We start from the raw sequence: 19,425 nt of genomic DNA on the forward strand, positions 1-19,425 counted from the left end.
CAAGTCGGATCGAGCACGAGTCTGGGGCCTGATCCTGCCCAAGTCTGATCGAGCATGAGTCTGGCGCTTGATCCTGCCCAAGTCTGATCAAGCACGAGTCTGGCGCCTGCTCCTGCCCAAGTCGGATCAAGCACGAGTCTGGCACCTGATCTTGCCCAAGTCTGATCAAGCACGAGTCTGGCGCCTGATCCTGCCCAAGTCGGATCAAGCACGAGTCTGGCGCCTGATCTTGCCCAAGTCTGATCAAGCACGAGTCTGGCGCCTGATCCTGCCCAAGTCGGATCAAGCACGAGTCTGGTGCCTGATCCTGCCCAAGTCGGATCAAGCACGAGTCTGGCGCCTGATCTTGCCCAAGTCGGATCAATCACGAGTCTGGCGCCTGATCTGCCCAAGTGGGATCAAGCACGAGTCTGGCGCCTGATCCTGCCCAAGTCGGATCAAGCACGGGTCTGGCGCTCAGCGCCTGGCACACAGAATCTCACAAGCATGCATGCGTGTTGAGGTACGAAATACGTCTGTCCGGTCAGCCCGGTCCGAGTGGCGTGACCCTGGAGACACTGGAGGATTGGTCGATATAGAGGTTCAGGTAGATTTAGGAGTCCACGGATTCCGCTGAGATCCAGGGCCCTGACCTAAATTCACAGTTGATTACTTCCATCGTTATTGCCATTGGCCGAACATTGGCATCTCGACAATGCCAACGTGCCGATTACGAAAGCCAGCGTTCTGACATCAAATCCTGCATGCGTTCCTCAATGTTCCTCAATGCGTTATTAGTACGAGCCATGCGACTTGCAGAAGGCTGCTGCGCATCTCGAGCCATCTGGACTCCCCTAAACTTTCAATACGGGGCCCCAATGTCCACCGACGGGCCAAATACGCTTCGACTTTCATACTTCGCGCGTGCTGGCCCACGTGGTCACATACCTACACGGTCACATGTCCACATGACCCTAGGTCCACATTTGGCCGACATGCTCGACTCGTGGATGGCCGCATGCACGGCGACCCCGACCGGGGCCAAATTAAGACTGAACACAGCCTGACAAGCCAGATAAAATGCGGGCTTTGTCAACTACAACTACAAAAACAAAACAACTTTCGGAGAAGGTAACGACGTGACGCCGCTTACGTGGGACCGCGAAGCCTCTGAATACGCACGGCCACATCGAAAGCAAAACCTGTGCTTTCCTAGAGATAACCAAGGCGTCATTAGCATAAGAAGGCAAACAAGGCGGCCTTACAGGAGGGCGGTCTTCCTTCGCGGTCAAGCAAGGCGAAAGAACTCATGCGACTGGGGATGCTTAAGCCGATCACGGAAAAAACCGAGCTTCAAAATCTTTGTCAGTCTCAGTCTCAATTTATTTGTCTGAATAGTCTCACCCAGTAACTGGCGACAAAACAATCATCTTAACACCGTCGTTGCGATACGTACAAGTTTGAACTGGTTGAACAGACATAAAAATACAATGGGAGCAGTCCGAGTCATCACATTCGTACACAATTTCACACTGAAAACGGTATTAATCGCGTAATCCCAGCAGTTCAATTTGACACGGAGACAGCGCAACCCAGTCGCTCCAGCACCGCACGGCGGGCTCGTCGGAAGATTACAATACGCTGCGCACGCAAGAGACATCGGCAGAGGCCTCCCACGGACAGCACGTCCTCGGCACGCACACCAGCTCACTTGTCACGCTAAAACCCAAGGGCCTGGCAGATCACAGAACCTTATCACAGATGGCGTGGCAGTTCAGAAGCTGCTCTCATTAACGGGAGGGGGCTAAACAAGCTCGGCGACAAATGCGCGTGAACGATTGCGGGGAGACTGCGTCGCCAGGCCCTTGGTGTAGTCAGCGCCCCCCGGACGCCGGCCGGCCGGGCGTCCGTCCGGCACTGGTGGCCCGCACGGCGGCGCGCGCGCGGAATGACTGGTATTTGTACGCGTGGCGCCGGCGCGGCCCTCTCTGCCGCGGCCCGGTCCGATCGGCCGTCCGGCTCGCTCGCTCGCTCGCTCGCTCGCTCCACTCTCACTCACACGCAATCGCACGGCCAGCCCCGCCGCGGCATCACTTTTTCGTGCGCCGCTTGGCAGTCCGGATCCGCCGGCCGGCCGGGACGCCGGTACCCGACACCACGAATGGGTTGGCCGCCCTGGGGACAGAGGGTGCGCTGAGAGACCGCACGGCCAACGCTCTACTGCCCGGTTACTGAGTACAAGGGACAACGGCATGACCAACAGAACAAAACACAAACATGCGTACCAAGTGATCATAAAATATCACAGTGAAGTGGGGTAATATGGTGGCGTTCGAAAGGCAAATGATCACCACGCACACATCCCGTTGCCAGCACACACAGCCCACAACAGAAAAGTTGACTCACTGTGCGGGGTTCGTCGCTCCGAATGCCGGCGCAGCTGGCCCGGCAGGCGCAGCTGACGGCTGTCGACGGAAGACACATGGTCAGCACGCCACAGTGACACTGCTGCCATACGGCCTCCATAATGTCGATGGCATTCTTTGGACAACATCATGATGACGTTGATTTCGGCTTTGGACGCACCGACTTCAATGGTCACATGGCGCCCATACGACGGGCTACCGAAAAATAAAATAAATCTGAATAACACCAACCACAAAGCACGACCAGAGCCGCAGGCGGGGATGAACCGGTCTCCGACGCAGCTGCTCACCGTTCCGAAGCGGAAGACGCCAGGTGTAGCGGACGCGGCGGCCGACGCCTCCTGCTGCGGCGGCTGTTGCTGTCCGCTGCCGAAGTTGAAGACCGGGGCGGCGCCCGCTCCGGCGCCAAACGCGAAGCCGGCCGACGGCGCCACCGGCGCCGCCGCCTGACCGAACGCGGGCGCGCTGCCGAATGGCGGGGCTGCCACCGTCGCCGCCGGGGTCGGCGCTGAACTGAACGGGCCCGCCGCCGCCGCCGCCGCCGCCGCCGGAGCGGTCGAACCCGCGCCGAACGCGAACACGCCGGACGTGGACGGGAGCCGCCGACGGCGCCCCGAACGCGAACGCTCCCGACGCCTTATTGGCGGCCGTCGCCGGCTGCGTGCCGAAAGTGAACACGCCCGGCGCCGACGTGGTGGCTGCAGCCGCCGGAGCGCCAAATGAGAACGTCCCCGGTTCGGCCGGCGCCTTGGCGCCGAAAACGAACGGCGCGGCGGGAGCGGCCGCCGGCGCGGCGCCGCCAGAGGCGAACGGGCTGGCGGCGGCGGTGCCGGCGGCGGCCGGGCCGGAGCCGAACTGAAACACGGCCGACGCCGGCGCGCCGTCTGCAGTGGCCGCCTTCTTAGCCGAGGGCCCGTTCACGCTGGTGGCACCGAACGTGAACAGAGCGCTCGACTCTGTCTTGTTAGTGGTCGCCGCGCCGAACGCGAAGCCGCCGGCTGGCACAGACGGCGGCGCCGCCGGGAATCCCGCGGAGCTGGCGGCGCCGGCGGCCGCGGTGCTGAACGCGAAGCCGCCGGAGGGCGCAGCAGCTGTGCTCGCCGCCGTTGTGCCGCCGCCGAAGGAGAAACCTTTGGCCGGCTTCGCGGCCGGTGTGGAAGAACTGCCGAAGGAGAACGTCGCCGCCGGGTTGCCTGATTTTCCCGACGCGTCGCCGAACGACAACAGACCAGGGGGTTTTTCCGAGCCTTCAGGGGCCTTCGCTCCGAACGAAAATGATCCAGTAGGCTTTTCAACGGTCGCGGAAGGGTTCGCGCTCGCAGAAAAGATGTCGGTGTGTTTAACTGAGCTATCAGACACTTTTGCTCCCAACACAAACCCTCCGGAATTTTGGTCTACGCTTGCTGACGGCTTCATACCGCCGGGCACCCCATCAGCGACATTGGCGCAGGTCTCAGCGGGTTTAGCACCGAAAGAGAATCCCGCGGCTGACTTGTCTGCTCCTGCAGCCGTCTTCGCACCGAATGGCGATCCTTCCGCGACATTGTCCGACGCCACAGACGTCTTCGCTCCGAACGAGAACCCACCCGACGGCTTCTCGGCGGTTTCCGACGCTTTCGCACCGAACATGAATGCCGGCGCACTCTTGTCAGACGCCGGCGGCGCCCCCGACGATGACTTATCGGCCGACGACGTGCCGCTGCCGAAGCTGAAACCCGGCGTCGGCGCGGAGCCGCCGCTACTCCCCTGCGATCCAGCGCCGAATGCGAACGTCGTCGCCGCGCCAGAATCCTTGGCGGCTGAGGTCGCGCCAAAACTGAACACGCCGTTCGCCGGCGACACCGACGGCACTTTGTTGATCTTGGGTTCCTCCGCGGCGACGGTGCTCGGCGTTGGCGCCTTGTCCCCGCCCACACCCGGGGAGCTCTTGCCCAGCACGTCCATGATGCTGCCGGTATTCAGTTCGGGCGCCGCCTTATCGGCCGGCCTGTCCGCGGCCGCCGACCTGCGCTTGAGGGGCCGGGGCGAGCCCGGAGAGCCGGCGTTGAAGTTGACGGCGGGTGTCGGCCGGGCTGCCGGGGCCGCGTCCTCGGCGCTCTCCTGGCCGCCGGTGCTGGCCGGCGCGCCGAACCCGAACGAGAAGCCGGCAGAGGCAGGCGCGGCAGGCGGGGTCACCCCGAACCTGAAGCCGTCGCTTTCCGACGAGGGCGTCGATTTGGTCGTCGGCGCCTTCTGGCTGTCGCCGAATCCGAACACGAAGGCGCCGGCGGCCGGTGGTTGCGCCGACTTGAACTGATACGGTTCGCTGTTCTGGGCGCGGGCCTCCGGCCGGGGAGAGTCGCAGGCCGCGCACTTCGAGACGGCTGGCTTGTTGCGCACCAGACATGTCGTGCATTCCCACGTCTCCTGCGCTGGCTTGGACGCGGCGGCGGGGCTCGCGTTGGCCGACGCCGCCTTAGGGTTCGGCGTCTGGCACGCGACGCACTTCGAGGAGTCCGGCTTGTTCGTCACCATGCATGTGTCGCACGTCCACTCGCCGGCGACCGGTTTGAACTTGTCGCCCCAAGACGACGCCGGCGTGATGGTCGTCGCCGCCGGTGCTGGGGCCGCGGCTGAACTGGACAGAGCGGCCTTGGAGTTCGGAGTTTCGCAGGCGACACAGTTGGCCGAGTCCGGGTTATTTTTCAGCATGCACGTGTCGCACGTCCATTCGCCGGGGACGGGCTTGAACTTGTCGCCCCAAGAGGCCGCCGGCGCCGCCGAGGACGTCTCGGGCGCCGGCGCGCTGGCTACACTCGGCTTGGCAGCCGCTGCGTTTGGCGTCTGACACGCCACGCACTTGGTCGCGTCCGGCTTGTTGGTGATCATACAGACATCACAGGTCCACGCGCCGGCGGCCGGCTTGAACTTGTCACCCCAAGAGCTGGCGGCGGCGGCGGCGGGCGGACTCGGCGCGGCGGTGGCGGCGGGCGGGTCCGTCGTGGTACCGGCACCGCCGGTCCTGGCCGCCTGACAGGCGATACATCGGTCGGCGCCGGCCTTGTTCTGGAGCATGCATACGGCGCACTCCCAGGCGCCGGGCGCGGCGCGGAACTTGTCGCCCCAGGAGCCGGCGCCGGCCAGGGTCGGGGTGGCGGTCGGGGTCAGCACCTGCCCCGGCGCGTCCAAGGCTGCCGGCACGCTGAACGCGAACGTCAGGTCGTCGGCGCCGTCGGCCAGGCCGTTCACGAGGCCGGCGCCGGGCGGGCACACCGGCCGCGGACTGCTGAAGATGAAGTCGGTGGAGACGGCGGCGGCGGCGGCAGCGGCCGGCCGTTTAGCGGGCTCGGCCGGCGGCGGTTTGGGCGTGGACGTGGACAGGCTGAAGGGCCGCAGGCTAGTGAAAGGTAAGCTGACGTCGGGCAGCGCCACCGGCGACGGCGGCAGCTCGCCCGGGTCGGCACCCGGACGCGACGAGTAATGGCGCGACTCCTTCTGACGTCGCATCTTGCCGCCCTGCGCGGGCGCCGCCACCGGCGTCGGCTGACTAGAGAACGTCACCCGTCTGCAGCATAAGAGGGCCGTGTCACTCGGATGGTGCACAGCCGCAGGTCGATTGGCGGTAATAAGACATCAAACTACTTCAACATGAAGTAACGAAAGCCGAATATAGATATGAATCGAGGCAGAGGCCTGATTTTCTCACAGGGTACGCACGGCACCAGAACTGGGCATTTATACCGACAGCATGCACTGCATCCAGGAAACATTTTCAAGACGGAAGATAGGTGACTGGAATAGAAGTGCACGTGCGTTTCCAATTAACACGAAAAGACGAGGAATGCGAAAAGTTGAAACCCGCCACTGAAACGCACTGCTGACATCAGATCCCTAGCGGAAAGAGCTCGCGTCCAGCAAGCATAGCGACGGTGCGAATGGCTCGTCTGTCAGAGAGCGGGTGCCGGGCCGCCGCTAGCCATCGGTGGTCCCACCTGGCGGCCGCGTCCTCCGTGGCGTGCTGCGCGGCGGCCGGGACGGCGCCGGGCGACGGGCGCCGCCGGTTCGGCTCCACCGTCACACGGGCCGGCGACACCACCCGGTGCACGGGCGGGTTGTCCGGACGGGGTCGGCCCAGCCTGCGGCGACGGGCGCGCGCGCGCCGTCAGACATCGGCGAGCGGCACGGCGACCGGCGGCCGGCCTCCGACGCGCGCGACCCACCGACAGATGGCGCCAACGGAACGGCAGCGGCGCGGCGCGGGTCTCCCGCTAACGCGGAGCCAACATGACACAGCGGGTAGTCCTCCACGGACCACACGAAACAGCGAGACAAAACAGCGGCTAAATGCTGATGACCTCGCATGAAGGCACATCGACTGCTTGGCCACCAAGCAACCGAATCTATGACATAGTAGTAACCGCAACGCGTCAACAAAGACGACTCGAAACGACATCACAAACAACATGACACACACAAAAATAGGACCTAAACATCACACTCGCCATAAACCCGCTAGGACAGTTTACGGCACATACCAGTGAGCCACAATAATCGCCGGCCGTTTCTGCCGGCGGCCCGTGTACCACCGTGCCACACCAGTCAGCGGCGTGTCAGTGTCGGCCGTCAAGTTCGCGCGCCGTCGTCAGCCGGGCGGGCTGTGTGCAGCGTACCTGGCGCCGTGCGCCCCGTACAGGCCGGCGCGTCGCTGGCTGCCGAAGCTGGCGTCCAGCAGCTGGGGGCCGGCCGCCGGCGGCGCGCGGCGGGCGTCCGTCACCGGCGTCGACATGCCCTCCAGCACGGACAGGATGCGCCGCGCCGTCGTCGACATGGTCAGCTCGTCGTCGCCATCGGCGGCGCGCACGGGCACGGCGCGTGGACGCACCTGCGCGGTGGAGGGCGGCGTGGTCAGCGGCACGGCCCGGCGATGACGGCATACCACCAGCCGCGGACCAGCCTACGCCGTGATGATGGGGGTTTTGGTGTCAACGGCCCCACTGCAGCCACGGAAACGACACTAGTCACTAACAAGAGCAGTAATTAAACACGACATGAAACTATGTGTTCGAATATGGATTCGGAGGATCTGTTGCGTGGATCCTCGAACCTTGAAAACAAAGGTAATTCCCTCACAATCACGACTCCAACCCTAGAAAATTGTAGTCCAATTTGGAAAGCCCGTCCTATGTCCAAATCCTCAAGATGAATTACATCCCCCCGTCCCAAATTTTCTCTACACAGCTAACATGTCACACATGCACACATGCATAACATACCGTCCCGCGTTTTATAATATGCATGCTTCCTCCTTTTTAAGTCGCTTCATTGGCCAGAAACGACAAACGCAGGCTAAAGGTGCGCATTACTTCAAGTTAAAGGGAGTATACCACCTTCCAGACGCATTTCGAAAACATACTCAGGTGAAACCTCAGGACCAGTTACGTCAAAATAATAGCACTGGGTGGTAACCTTGCAGCACCATCAATAATATACGGAGATATGGTGTCATTATTTTCAAATCCAAATTACGCTGTCGCCCTTTCGTAACAGCACTACACTTTTTCCTTTCTTGGTAACCCCAGGGTGTATCCGGAGACCGCAAAAACAGCAGTTGTTGCAACCGCCGTCGTCATGACCGCTGAATCTGCTGAGGGCTGTTGTCCCACGTGCATCGCTTTCCCTTAAAAATATAGAATTTTCATGATCCGGCGCAGTCCAATCCTGCTAGTCCAAATTCAACCCGCCCGCCAACCAGCTTTTCCCAGATTTCTCACTCCAATCCGGTCGTCTTACTCACCAGCAAAATCTACCAAATGAATCCGTGTTCGTCCGCCTCCAAATCAAGGACTTCTTACAATCTCAGCGGCAAATTTTGTTCATCGGGTATCTTAAATTTACGCTATTTTTCAATTTTCACTGAAAAATGTGCTGTTACTGTGAGCCAGTGGGTGCTGACATATTTGACACAGCTGTCGCCTGTTGGTAATGCAATTTTTCATGAAGATCAAATCAAGGTGGTGGTGGTGATTTGGGCTTTGGAGCGCACCGACTACGTTGGTCATATGGCGCCCATTAAATCAAGGCTTCGCCACACTGCTTATCAAATCACAATCATTGGCCAATAATTTACGCATCCTAACACATCGCAGGAGCCTAAATCGCTTATGGTTTCAAGAACATCACGGCATGAGCACATTGCCCAACATTGTCTCGAACTCCAAGTCAGGGCCAGCATACCGACACTTGCCTCTGGGCAGTTTCAAAGGCATCCAGTTCACAACATAAGACGACGCTTATCTAATAAATCCTCTAAAAACTAAAACAACCATCTAACCTCATTATGATACTTCATGTGCGTACCCCTCTTGGACAAGCCAACTGCCGAAATAGACCGCGCCCATTGTTTCCTGCTCGATTACCGGCTGCGTCAAAATCACAATCCACGCACGAGGCTGCCCAATGGTAGATACCTACGGTCCTTTAATCTAGGAGAATGAAACAGTTGTGTCGTTTCTAAACCCCATTGCTGAAACACCAGATACTACCAATTCTCCCTTCACTGCCGATACTGGGGAAAAATACCAAAACTTTTTAATTTGCAATCGTGAATCGCATAGCGGCGTGACGTAGCATATACGTAGCGGAAAATAAATCTTCCCATGTATGTTGACAATAGTAGGTTATGCATCCGTTTTATGCTTCCAACACGCTAAGAAAGAGACCACAAATGTAAGTTGACACCGCGCTTAAGCCGAAGTGCGGAGCGTCTCTCGTGCGCCACCCAGCGGTGACGTCACAGCGGGCCGGCAGTCTGTGATGGTGCTGGAGCAGCCGGCCGCCGGCCCAGTCCCGGAATGTCCGGGACCAGCAGGACCGCACGCCACCGGCGGCACGGGGCACGGCACTGGCGGCCCCATTAGCTTAATCAGGGTAGGGAAGAGCTCACGCTCACAGCACCGCACAGTTCGCCGGCGAACAGCCCCACCTGTTTGAACTTCAGGAGCAGCGGGTTACACGGCGCAGATTTCGGCAGATAATTTGGAAGTCAAATCAGGCTCCTATTGTGTGAGACGGGTGCCCTCCCCTCCACGCCCGCCCCACCCCGCCTGACCCCCACTGTAGCCATCACACTGCCACACCCATTTTTTAGTTAATACAGCTCGCGTTGTGAGGCCTGTTCACCCCTGTTCCCGTGACATGTCTCGTAAGGTCTGCTTCACCGACAGCGTTGAGTGTCTTGGCCAGCTGTCCGTTCCACGTGCTAAAGCTGGCCGCCTGTTCCTCGCGTCACGTGTCCTCGCCGGGCCGGGAGGGCCGGATGGGCGCGCCACATCAAGTGCAAAAGCGGTGACCTGTCGCTTGGGCAGGACGCGCCGAGCCGCCGCCGGTCACCGCCCGGCAGCCGGCAGCGTCGCGCACCCCAGCGGCCAGCTGGCACGGCCGTGTTGTGATATGTCTGCTCTCGCCTCATTCACGCCGCGGGAGACAACAGTCGAAATACAAAGCTGCGGCGGCCCTCGGCGCTGGGGACAGCCGTTAGAGCGGGACTGCGGCAACACTCGGCGCTGGGGACCACTGCAAGGACGGGACTGTTGGCCCGTCATCAGCGCTACGGACTACCGTAAGGGCAGGACTGCGGTGGCCCTCAGCGCTGAGGGCAACCGTAACGACAGAACTGTTGGCCGCCATCAGCGCTGGGGACGGCCGTAAGAGCGGGATTGCGATGACCCCCAGCGCTGAGGACCGCCGCAAGGACGGGACTGTTGGCTGCCCTCAGTACGGAACAAGAGGTCATCGCTGACTTCAGAGCGCAGCTGCTTTGCTTACTAGTACCAACACGGTACCAGTGTTTTGAATTGAGCACGCCTTCGGTTTGGAAGTGATTACGTCCATCAAAGAAAAATGGCGCGCCGTCTGAAGTTCAATGAACCGCAGCTGTTCCGCGTGGCGGGGCGGCCCGTCCGACGCTCGGCGCCGTCGATGGCGGTCGGCTGGCCCGTCGTACCTGGTAGGGGCCGACTGAGGTGGGCGGCGGCACGCGCAGCCGCCGATGGTTGGCCGCACCGCCGTACACCGTCGGGCCTGGGTAGAACGGCGAGACGGCCGCGCCACTCCGGTTCAGCGACGAGTTGGCCGCGTCGTCCTGCCGAGCGAGCACGTTAGCGGCGCCGACACGACACGAGCGCTCGGTTCGTGGCCCAGCACGGTACGACAGTGGATCCGTGTCACATGCCCACCGGTCAACAGCGAGTGCCCATCGTGTCAACTGTCGGAAACTGCGAACAATGCCGAAACATACGAACGCATCGCCACAACGCAGCATACACAGCGGTGGGAACGGCGTGTGACCGGGCTGGCAGCGTGCGGCTCTGCTCTGCGGCTGTCCTGACGCACCTGCGACAGGGAGGCGCTGAGCGCGGCCGGTCGGAAGCGGGGCCGCTTGCTGCTGAGCGCTGCCGGCTGCGGCCGGCCGGGCGTCGCCGGGCCCGGGGTCGGCGTCGGCGCGGCGGCCGGCGCGCCGTCGTCGCTCAGCTCCGAGTCATCGTCGGGCGGCTGCTGCTGCTGCAGGCGGCGCCGCTTGCGCGCCAGACTCTCGTTGAGGCCACGCGCCGGCTGAGGCCGGTCGAGGCCGGCCGGCGCCGGCTCCGGCGCGGCCCGCGGCCAGGCGGACGGGCCGGCCCGCGCGCCGCCGTCGGCGGCGGCCGCGCGAGGCCAGGCGAGCGGCGTCGCCGCCAGCGCGCCGCCGTCGGCGGTGGCCGTGCGGGACCAGACCGCATGCGAGACGAGCGCCGAGCCGCCGCCGCCGCCGCCGGTGTCCGCCATCAGGCGTCCGTCTTCGTCCTCACCCGGCTGGATGCCGCTCACTGCAACGGGCCAGACGGCAGACGCTAAAACGAGCGGCGTCCGGCACTGCCAGCTGCGGAGGCCCTGCACGTCTAAACAGCGGCCCAGTGTTTGGCTTCCATTCGCGGCGCCCCGATAAAACATGACGACACCGTCTTGGCAGACCCACAAAGAAAATAGCGTGTCTCGTGATCCCGACCCATCCCGACCGAAACAGCCATGTTTCGTGCCGGATTTAATCCGCGAGGACGACGTAGCCGTTCTCCCGTCGCCGCCACCGCCACACACAGGCGGCCAAGGGTGCGGTCCTCTCACGCAGACCGACGCAACGGCCCAGTTGGGGGTCAGCTCACCTGGTGGCGGCACCTGTGACCACGGCGGCGCGGCCGCGTTCAGGTGGTTCCGTCGCGTGGCCGCGCTAGAGGGACCGGGCCGCAGCTCGGGCGGCGGCGGCCGCGCCTCCAGCTCCTGCTGCTGCTCCTCCTCCTGCAGCCAGGCTGGCACCCAGGCCTCGGGCAGCAGACGGCTCACCGTACCCGTCAGGCGCCCAAGCAGACTCTGCGTACATGCAGAGGACGGGTGACCGCAGCTCTCAAGGATGCAAGCATGTAACAACGCACCATCACGTCTGGGACAGCTGATGGCAGTTCCCCAGACAGAAAATAAATAAACATCACGAGCAATGGTAGGAGTGGACAATCTCACACTTCTGCTGTGAATTAAATCATTCACACTTTCCAGTTTCAGGAAGCCGGGAAGAAGGAATCTTCCAGCTGCCGCACTGACAATATTCGACACCTATATCTTGAATAAGACCCCGCCACAGGCTACCAATATTTCAATATGTTCCCAACAGTCAGCGTTATAAATTCAGGACTTCAAGCTACCGCGGAAAATTGCCGCGTTTACGAGTTGTTGCCAACACCCACTTCTAATGATCGAAACCACCATTGGTCAAGCATAAATAACAAACTACCCGAACTACAGGTGAGGATTATAAATGTTTACTGGTTAATCCTAGAATATCAATGTCTCTGGGGCTGAATCAAAACACAAAAAAACAAACATAGAACTGGTGTCCTTAATTCCGACATTCATTAATGTTACCTCAAAACATTAATCATGAAAACCACTAAATATGCAAAAATGAGGGTAGCACCAACCAAAATACTGACTGATTACAGCCATCAGAAGAAGTTTGGTCTTGAGGCCACACATGAGGCCACCAGAGGTCAAATTGATAAATATGATCCATCAGAACATATTACACATTGCTGTAACCATGACTCGTGGGGTAGTCCCACAGAAAATCAGATGAGACCTTACATGAATTACTATGCCCTGAAAAAACGGACTCCATACACACTTCACATGAGATGGTGAGACTAAGATACACATGAATGCATAGGAATATGGGGAAAGATGCAGCTGGAAAATGAGCAGATTTTCAACTGTTCCAGTTCAGAGAGATGACAAACAACCTTATTTTCAGAATTGATTTGATTTAAAATACAACATGCCCTCCTGCCACTAGCATATTCACATAATCCAGTACAAATGTATGCTATACCAAAAACAGCCAACCAAAGTGGCCAACAGGAAATTAAGACTATACCTTTAAAGTGATAGGATTGGCCACAACTTAAAAAATATTTTAAGATTAATCTGCAATTCCAAAAGCATGAAGCAATTCTGACAAAAACATTCAAAAAACATCCTGAGGCCTCCAAAACATAAATCTGAGAAATGTTACTGGGTCCATTCCACCAAATGACTGCATGACATGCAGAGCTCATGGCTGATGCTCATGATCCCTTTGGGTGGGATAATTGCGATGATTTGGGCATTAGGGCATGCTGACTGCCATTGCCCTAAGGCACCTAGTCCTCCAGGTGGGCCCTTTTCCCTGTTTTTAAGCCAATAATGCATGACACAAAATATCATGCTCCTTTACATCCCTCTCAGCTTGGTTTTTGGCAGTTTTCAACAGTTCTACAGGCATCAAAATCTGACCACCATTCCTAACACATTTTACATCTTAACTTTTATACTCACATTGATGTCAATCCCATCTTAATTGTTCATGGTCAATAACCTACAGCTTATATATGTGTCAAAGAATTTCCTTAACTGATATGCCATTTCCTCATGCTGTGATACACTACAGTTCCATAAAACAATACTATATATGGTCATCTAAGATCAGCCATGTGGAACATGCCAAGCATTCCAAAATTCACCCAGTTGGATGTCAAGAACATCTACATCATCTACATCTACAATTCATGTTACCTGATATTTCCCCTCTGGCCTGCCACTGTTCCAACATTTTCCTGGCCGCTAATTTATTGCCCTTTGACCCTGAGTGAACACTCTGACCTGCCCTTCTGGTTTGGCAGGCCCAAGGTGCCTAGATGCTGTGTTGACTGCTGTCCAGTTCATTCCTCACCAGCCCATCCAGTGAAAAAGGAGGGACACAAGGGCTCACCCATGGTTGCAAGAGCAAGAGAAAATATTGTCATTCCTGCACGCAGATGGTTTAATATTTCCACATTGCCCATTGCCAACTGGGCAAATTTTAACCCACGAAATTTAGAAATTTAGGTTGCAGGGACACCTTGCATATTGTATCATAGCACATAGCATGAGGAAAAGTGGCTGCTGGTGTGCAGGGTAACATGCGCCAGTGTTGCCACCTAGGTATATGATAAATCATGCATGGAAATGTGAAAATTGAGATGTGTGAATGTTGAATTAAACCTCCTTTGAAAAATACTGGGAAATGAGAAACGAGTAGCAGAATCGCACCGGTCTGTAGATTAACAAAGCTCTCACTTCCTACGCCCTACGCAGACCAACCCAAATTTGAACGTAACCTACCACTGACGACGCACCGCATTAATTGCCACGGATGCAATGCATGGTCATAGAAAACCACACAACCAAGCGCCTACCACAGACGGCCGCCTACTCATGCAACACCACCGTGTCATGGCAATGCAAATCAGAGGATCACTCGCAATTCAGCGTCGGAAACGTTTCAACCATTCAGCGGCTTGCGCCCGCCCCCCATGTGAGGTTGGAGGTTGAACAAAGCAAAACTCTCCAATTGATTTTAATACTTCCGCGTCCTCGTGACTGATTTGTCAAGAGTATAAATAATCTGCTCGTGCACATGCCTTGAAAAGACTGGTTAACATTTGGAGGGAGGTTGTATAGAGATGGGCATCACGATTATGAAGGACTGTAATCATTCAGAGCCGCCATGTGGTTGGATTTTTGGCCACTTCCTGATATCCGGAGTACAAAAATGTAATGGCAGCTGGGGATTTAAATCAAGTTAAATTTGTCACTTAAGGGTGTGAAATCAAAGCCAGCATTCCAAGTTTTACAAAAAGGTACTTTTAAGTCGAAAAACGTCGTTATAAATGGCCAAAAAACTGTTCGGAGACGGCCATCTCACTCCGGCGAAAACACCAGGACACCAGAGTAAGATGAACCCATAACTTTGACATAGCAAATTAAGGAGAAGGGCTTATTAGGACAAAAACAGAAATGAACTGTAACATAAATTGTCATATTTCGCAATGATATGGGTTACAGCGCATCGAAATCCATAAACGGAGTTAGCGGAGTGACTGACTCTGATCCCTTTTGGCCGGCCTGGACGGGTCTGTCAGGCATTGCACTCGCGCTAGCTCGGTTAACCGGTTGGGAGTGCTGCCTGTCTATATTATTCGGTTGAGACATGCGGGCCTCGTGTGGTGTCGGGCGGTGGAGGGCATGAATGTTTAGCTGTTTCTAAAACCATTTAGCTGATGGAGCGTGAGTAGCGTGACCCTGGCGGAGCTTGAGTAGCGTGATCATGGCAGAGCATAAGTAGGCGGCCGCCTGTGGAGCGTTCATTTGAATTTGTTGAGTACCATTTTTCTCTGGCTGTGTGTATCGTAGCCACCCTCCATGTTGGAGGGTGCATCAGCCCGGTGCGTAGCCATCCTCCATTTCGGAGGGTGTTAAAGCCCTGTGCGTAACCACCCGCCGTTTTGGACGGTGGTTACCATGCACAGCCTGGCATAAATTGCAACTCCATATATATGCACCTGTGTTTCATAGCACAGAGCTAAAAGGACCGCGTTGTTTCCGTTTACCATGTTTAACACCGATGTTTTCTTTCATTCAAAGTGCTTTTACATGAACTGATGTACAAAGAAGTGGCCCTTTTGATGATGATTCAGGCTTTGGGGCGCACCTACTGCATTGAAAGTGGCCCTTTTGTTGTGTACCTCTCATAGTACTGTTATCTCTTAATGATCATCTAAGCATAATTGTAATAACCCCCAACACTCAGATATTTTTGTACTCCATGATAGAAAATTTGTACTATGCTACCAGGATTTTTTTTTAAAAATCCAACACTTCTAACAGCTTTCTAGTTAAACTTTTATGTTCTTGTTGACCAGTTAACAGTACAATAATGGCAAAGTGCATCGCATACTGCTTGCTGAACTCAATATCTGACCAGATCCGATGAAGCTCAAAGATAAACCATATCTGACCAGATTCAAGCGAGTTTAAAAACAAACCAAGAAGTCTACATTATGTACAAAATTATTGGAATGAACTGTAATAATTTCATGAAAAGCATCACAATAACCCAACTTGCATGTTTGGGATAATTGATGCTGTAAACTTTGCAAAAGCATGGCAGGGGCTTGTGGCAACAACATGCATCAAACTCCCACAAAAAACCCTTGGCTATCCCTCTTGCAAACTCTATGCATGTTCAACACAAACCTTAATGACATGATTTATGTTTCATCATGGCTGGAAATGAATGTGGATCTGTTTTTTCACCAAATAAAAAACTGTGCACCATATTTTCCAGTGAAGTTTTGATTTGTCACATGCCAGTAACAGCATACCTTGGTCAACAATTGAGACCCAACTGGCAGCTGTTATATCTGGGGATCATGCTCATAACTGCCAGATGTAAATGCCCTAACAATATTTCCTTTCTCATCCATTGCTGCACAGGCCATGGGATGACAGGATTTGAATGAATTATTAAGATGTTCTGAATGCCAGAGACTTTTAAATATTCTCCCTGATATGCCTTTTCCCATTCTTGTGGGTGTATACTGCATGGCTCAGAAACTAGAAAGGCTTAGGTCATAAGAACAGGAGGATTGTGAACAGTACTGAAAGGTCTTATACCCTCTTTACATTGCAGCCCTCATTAGTTGCCCATGTCTGATATTTGACTGATTCTGGTGCTTTTGACCACAAGACATTTTCCTCCCCACAACCTTACACTGGACAGAATGTTAAAACCGGTACCCTGCGTACAACATGAGATGGTAACGAGCCTGTCCCAAAACTTTGACGGTGTGTGTGTGCCATTTACCATGACTAATTGAAGGATGCTGCTTGCAGATTTCAGCCAAAACCTTTTAGCAAATCACACACACCTGCAACCTTCCCTTTCTATGTACTCAGTGTCTAGGTCCAATCCTGCTAGCTAGCACATGTTTAACCTACCTACCATCTATCAACCACACTAACATGCTCAGGCACCCAACTCTGAGCTTTCCCACTGAAAACAACAATGACCTCTCAGGGGGAACAGAGAAGACAAAATTGTGTGGAGAATTAGCCCCCCATGCTGTGATGATAATACACTACCCTACACCGTTGCTTGGATACCCAGAATCAATTCCTCTAAAGCCTCTGGCTCCTGTGGAGGACTTAGTATTGAAGAAAAGGCAGGTTCTCCACCAAGAAATTGAACCTGCAAATGGGATGAAAACACATAAGTAGCAATAGATTAAAGCCTGCTATTTCTAAATCTGTCCACAGTGTTGCCACTGAACCATGTGGGTGTAAACCTAATGCATAGCTTCTTCCTCTTTTCTGGGGATGCCTATAAGTTTTGTATTGAAATAATTTGTTTTTTCAAAGCTTAACTTTGATTTCAGCCGGGTTTTCACCATTCATAACTTCTAGAAAATGATCAAAATCCTAGAAAGGTAATATCAAAACTGATCAATGAGAGCCCCTCTGATGTTTAAGACTGCTCCTCCATCGGCACCACTTCTTAAGTATTCTGAGTCTCCAATGTTAATTTAAAGCCCTGTGCACAGTGCTATAGCATGCTGGGTACAAGAGCTGTGTCAATCAGTGATGGTGGGATTTGTTGAGAATGTAAATAAAGACAATCTATGAAGCCAGTTCAGTGTCACCCACTGAGATAATCCTTGCATTAGGCTTGACATTGGTGACTAGATGTAGCACATGCCATATATGCAGAACTGGTTTGCTTCATAAGGAGGAAGTAATCCCTCTGACCCTGCCACAATGATCTCTAGGACCCACCCACACAGCAGCCTGATGTCCCAGATGGTGTAGTTTTGTACAAAGCTTGGAGTTAGGGTGTGCAGAGAAAATTGTTAAACCCAAATATATATGACAAACTATGTTCTCTCCCTGATCTGACCACATGTTTTCTCAAAGGTAGGGGGTGGGGTGGGGCTGGGTGGGGCTAGAGACCCCTCCCACTGAAAAGGAAACATTACCCCTGGTCAGAGATTGAATATATCTAGGTCAGTAAATATCCAGGTGGGTGTCAATCTGTGCCAATATCTGATGTGAAAATGATTTTACCTTGGCTGGTAGGTAGCTGGTGTACTATGCACCAGATGGTCCTTTATATATAACAGTGGCTCACATGATAATTCAATCATAAATTAGTTTTCATGTGCCCTGAGGAACTAAGCAACAGGTGCACAACATTTTGAGCATCAGTTTTCATCACCCTTAATTGATTCACAGCTTTGGAACACAATTTTTTATATAAACAACTTTTTATTCACTCCACAGCTTCAAAAAATACACTGAGTCTAAGCATACACCAAGCAAATTTTTTCCCCACTCAAAACCATATTTCAGATACTGTTAGTTGTCATTACCATGTTGAGCAGGTGATACAAAAGTGAGAGAATTAAAAACTACCCAATTTAAGACCAGATATGATGCAGAAACAGATGGCAGGAAATTACTAAATGTACAAATACTTATACAGATCAAAAGTGAAAATTATATGATGACCCCTGCCCTAGTAGGAAGGCATGCAATAATAACCAACAACCTGTCATTGTACCTACTTACTTAGGGTAAGGCAAAGATGCAATACATTATAGTAATAACCTTTCCCTGAAAGGTGACTATTCAATCAAAACACATCATATTACTTTCAGTCAGACATTCCTCCACATTAACACTACAAAAATTGATAGCAAACAATGAAAAACTGAACAAGTGACACACCACATTTTAACACTGTACCTTGCGCTATAGTTACGAATAAATGGCAGGACTATGTAAGATCAATTAAGCAGCTTCTAGCACCGTCAGATGCTGACATGGTACTATTGCTAACAACCACCTGCCAGTTTCTGCCCTGCACTACACGGTCCTTCGCACCATCATTACCTTCTGCTGGCTGTAAGACAGTGTAAAGATGTGCTTATATTATTGTGTGTGCTAATGATCATATACTGACAGATGATTCAAATATCGCGAGCTCCGCTTCCGGATGCATTCAGCACGCCTGAATACATAACTGGCGCACCGCGTGGCATCTTGGCACCTACCCGTCGGCGTTCGTATGGCTTGTTCCGATGAGACAGCTTGTCCCGCGCCTTTCCTCCGCCCTGGGACGTCATCACGATCAATTTCTTTAGCAAAATGGTAAGACACAACCACTGGGCTAATTTCGGGTCGCCCAACCGCCCTCCCGCGCTTGCAACCAACGTTACACTCCCGCAGAGAAAGATGGCGCTGGAAATTTTGTAATTCGGTCTCTAATTGGTTGAACCATACAGCGTGACCATTTGTAAAAAACTTTTTTGACAGGTTATGGAGTTTCAACGTTCGGCATGACCATGGAAAATAAATATTTCAAAATTCGCAGAAATCATCGGAGCTCTTCAAGGATGCCTATTATATTATTTAAGTATAATATTTTGCGTGGTTATTCTGGTGCAGCCTCTGCTGCAAACAAGTGAAAACTATGCAAAACATTAAAGCTACCAGATAGGGTGACATTTCGTCAAAATACAAATTTTTGATGCGTGTGTGAGCGGTCTGATGGATTCAGAAGCTGTCGCTTTCCAGACGAGAATCTTGCGTAACTATTGAAAAG

The 19,425-nt window shown here is 54.4% G+C and overlaps 1 protein-coding gene and 1 long non-coding RNA gene across 2 annotated transcripts; both read right to left on the minus strand.

Moving 5' to 3' along the window:
- Positions 1 to 1,331: 1,331 nt before the first annotated feature.
- On the minus strand, positions 1,332 to 2,907 carry LOC119105976 (uncharacterized). The gene is made up of 3 exons (XR_005095084.1): positions 2,696 to 2,907; positions 2,386 to 2,444; positions 1,332 to 2,154 (listed from the first exon to the last, which is right to left on the minus strand). It is a non-coding gene; the product is annotated as an uncharacterized LOC119105976 (long non-coding RNA).
- Positions 2,908 to 3,042: 135 nt separating this feature from the next.
- Positions 3,043 to 19,013, minus strand: Nup153 (nucleoporin 153). The gene is made up of 9 exons (XM_037228985.1): positions 18,875 to 19,013; positions 11,579 to 11,783; positions 11,133 to 11,245; positions 10,776 to 10,856; positions 10,387 to 10,524; positions 7,055 to 7,266; positions 6,377 to 6,520; positions 3,221 to 5,949; positions 3,043 to 3,062 (listed from the first exon to the last, which is right to left on the minus strand). Exons 1-9 carry the CDS (start codon positions 18,944 to 18,946, stop codon positions 3,043 to 3,045), a joined length of 3,714 nt encoding a protein of 1,237 aa, XP_037084880.1. The 5' UTR covers positions 18,947 to 19,013.
- Between the last annotated feature and the right edge of the window lie 412 nt (positions 19,014 to 19,425).

The sequence above is a fragment of the Pollicipes pollicipes genome, unplaced genomic scaffold (genome assembly GCF_011947565.3).
Source record: "Pollicipes pollicipes isolate AB1234 unplaced genomic scaffold, Ppol_2.1 Scaffold_6138;HRSCAF=7277_pilon_pilon_pilon, whole genome shotgun sequence".
Lineage (NCBI taxonomy): Eukaryota > Metazoa > Arthropoda > Thecostraca > Pollicipedomorpha > Pollicipedidae > Pollicipes > Pollicipes pollicipes.

Excerpts from the sequence above, each read along its gene's own strand:
- Nup153 (XM_037228985.1), bottom strand. The coding sequence starts at position 18,946 with ATGACGTCCCAGGGCGGAGGAAAGGCGCGGGACAAGCTGTCTCATCGG. Across the intron at positions 11,784-18,874 it reads AGCCATACGAACGCCGACGG|AGTCTGCTTGGGCGCCTGAC; the intron begins GTAGGTGCCAAG and ends GCATGTACGCAG. Across the intron at positions 11,246-11,578 it reads GTCACAGGTGCCGCCACCAG|TGAGCGGCATCCAGCCGGGT; the intron begins GTGAGCTGACCC and ends GGCCCGTTGCAG.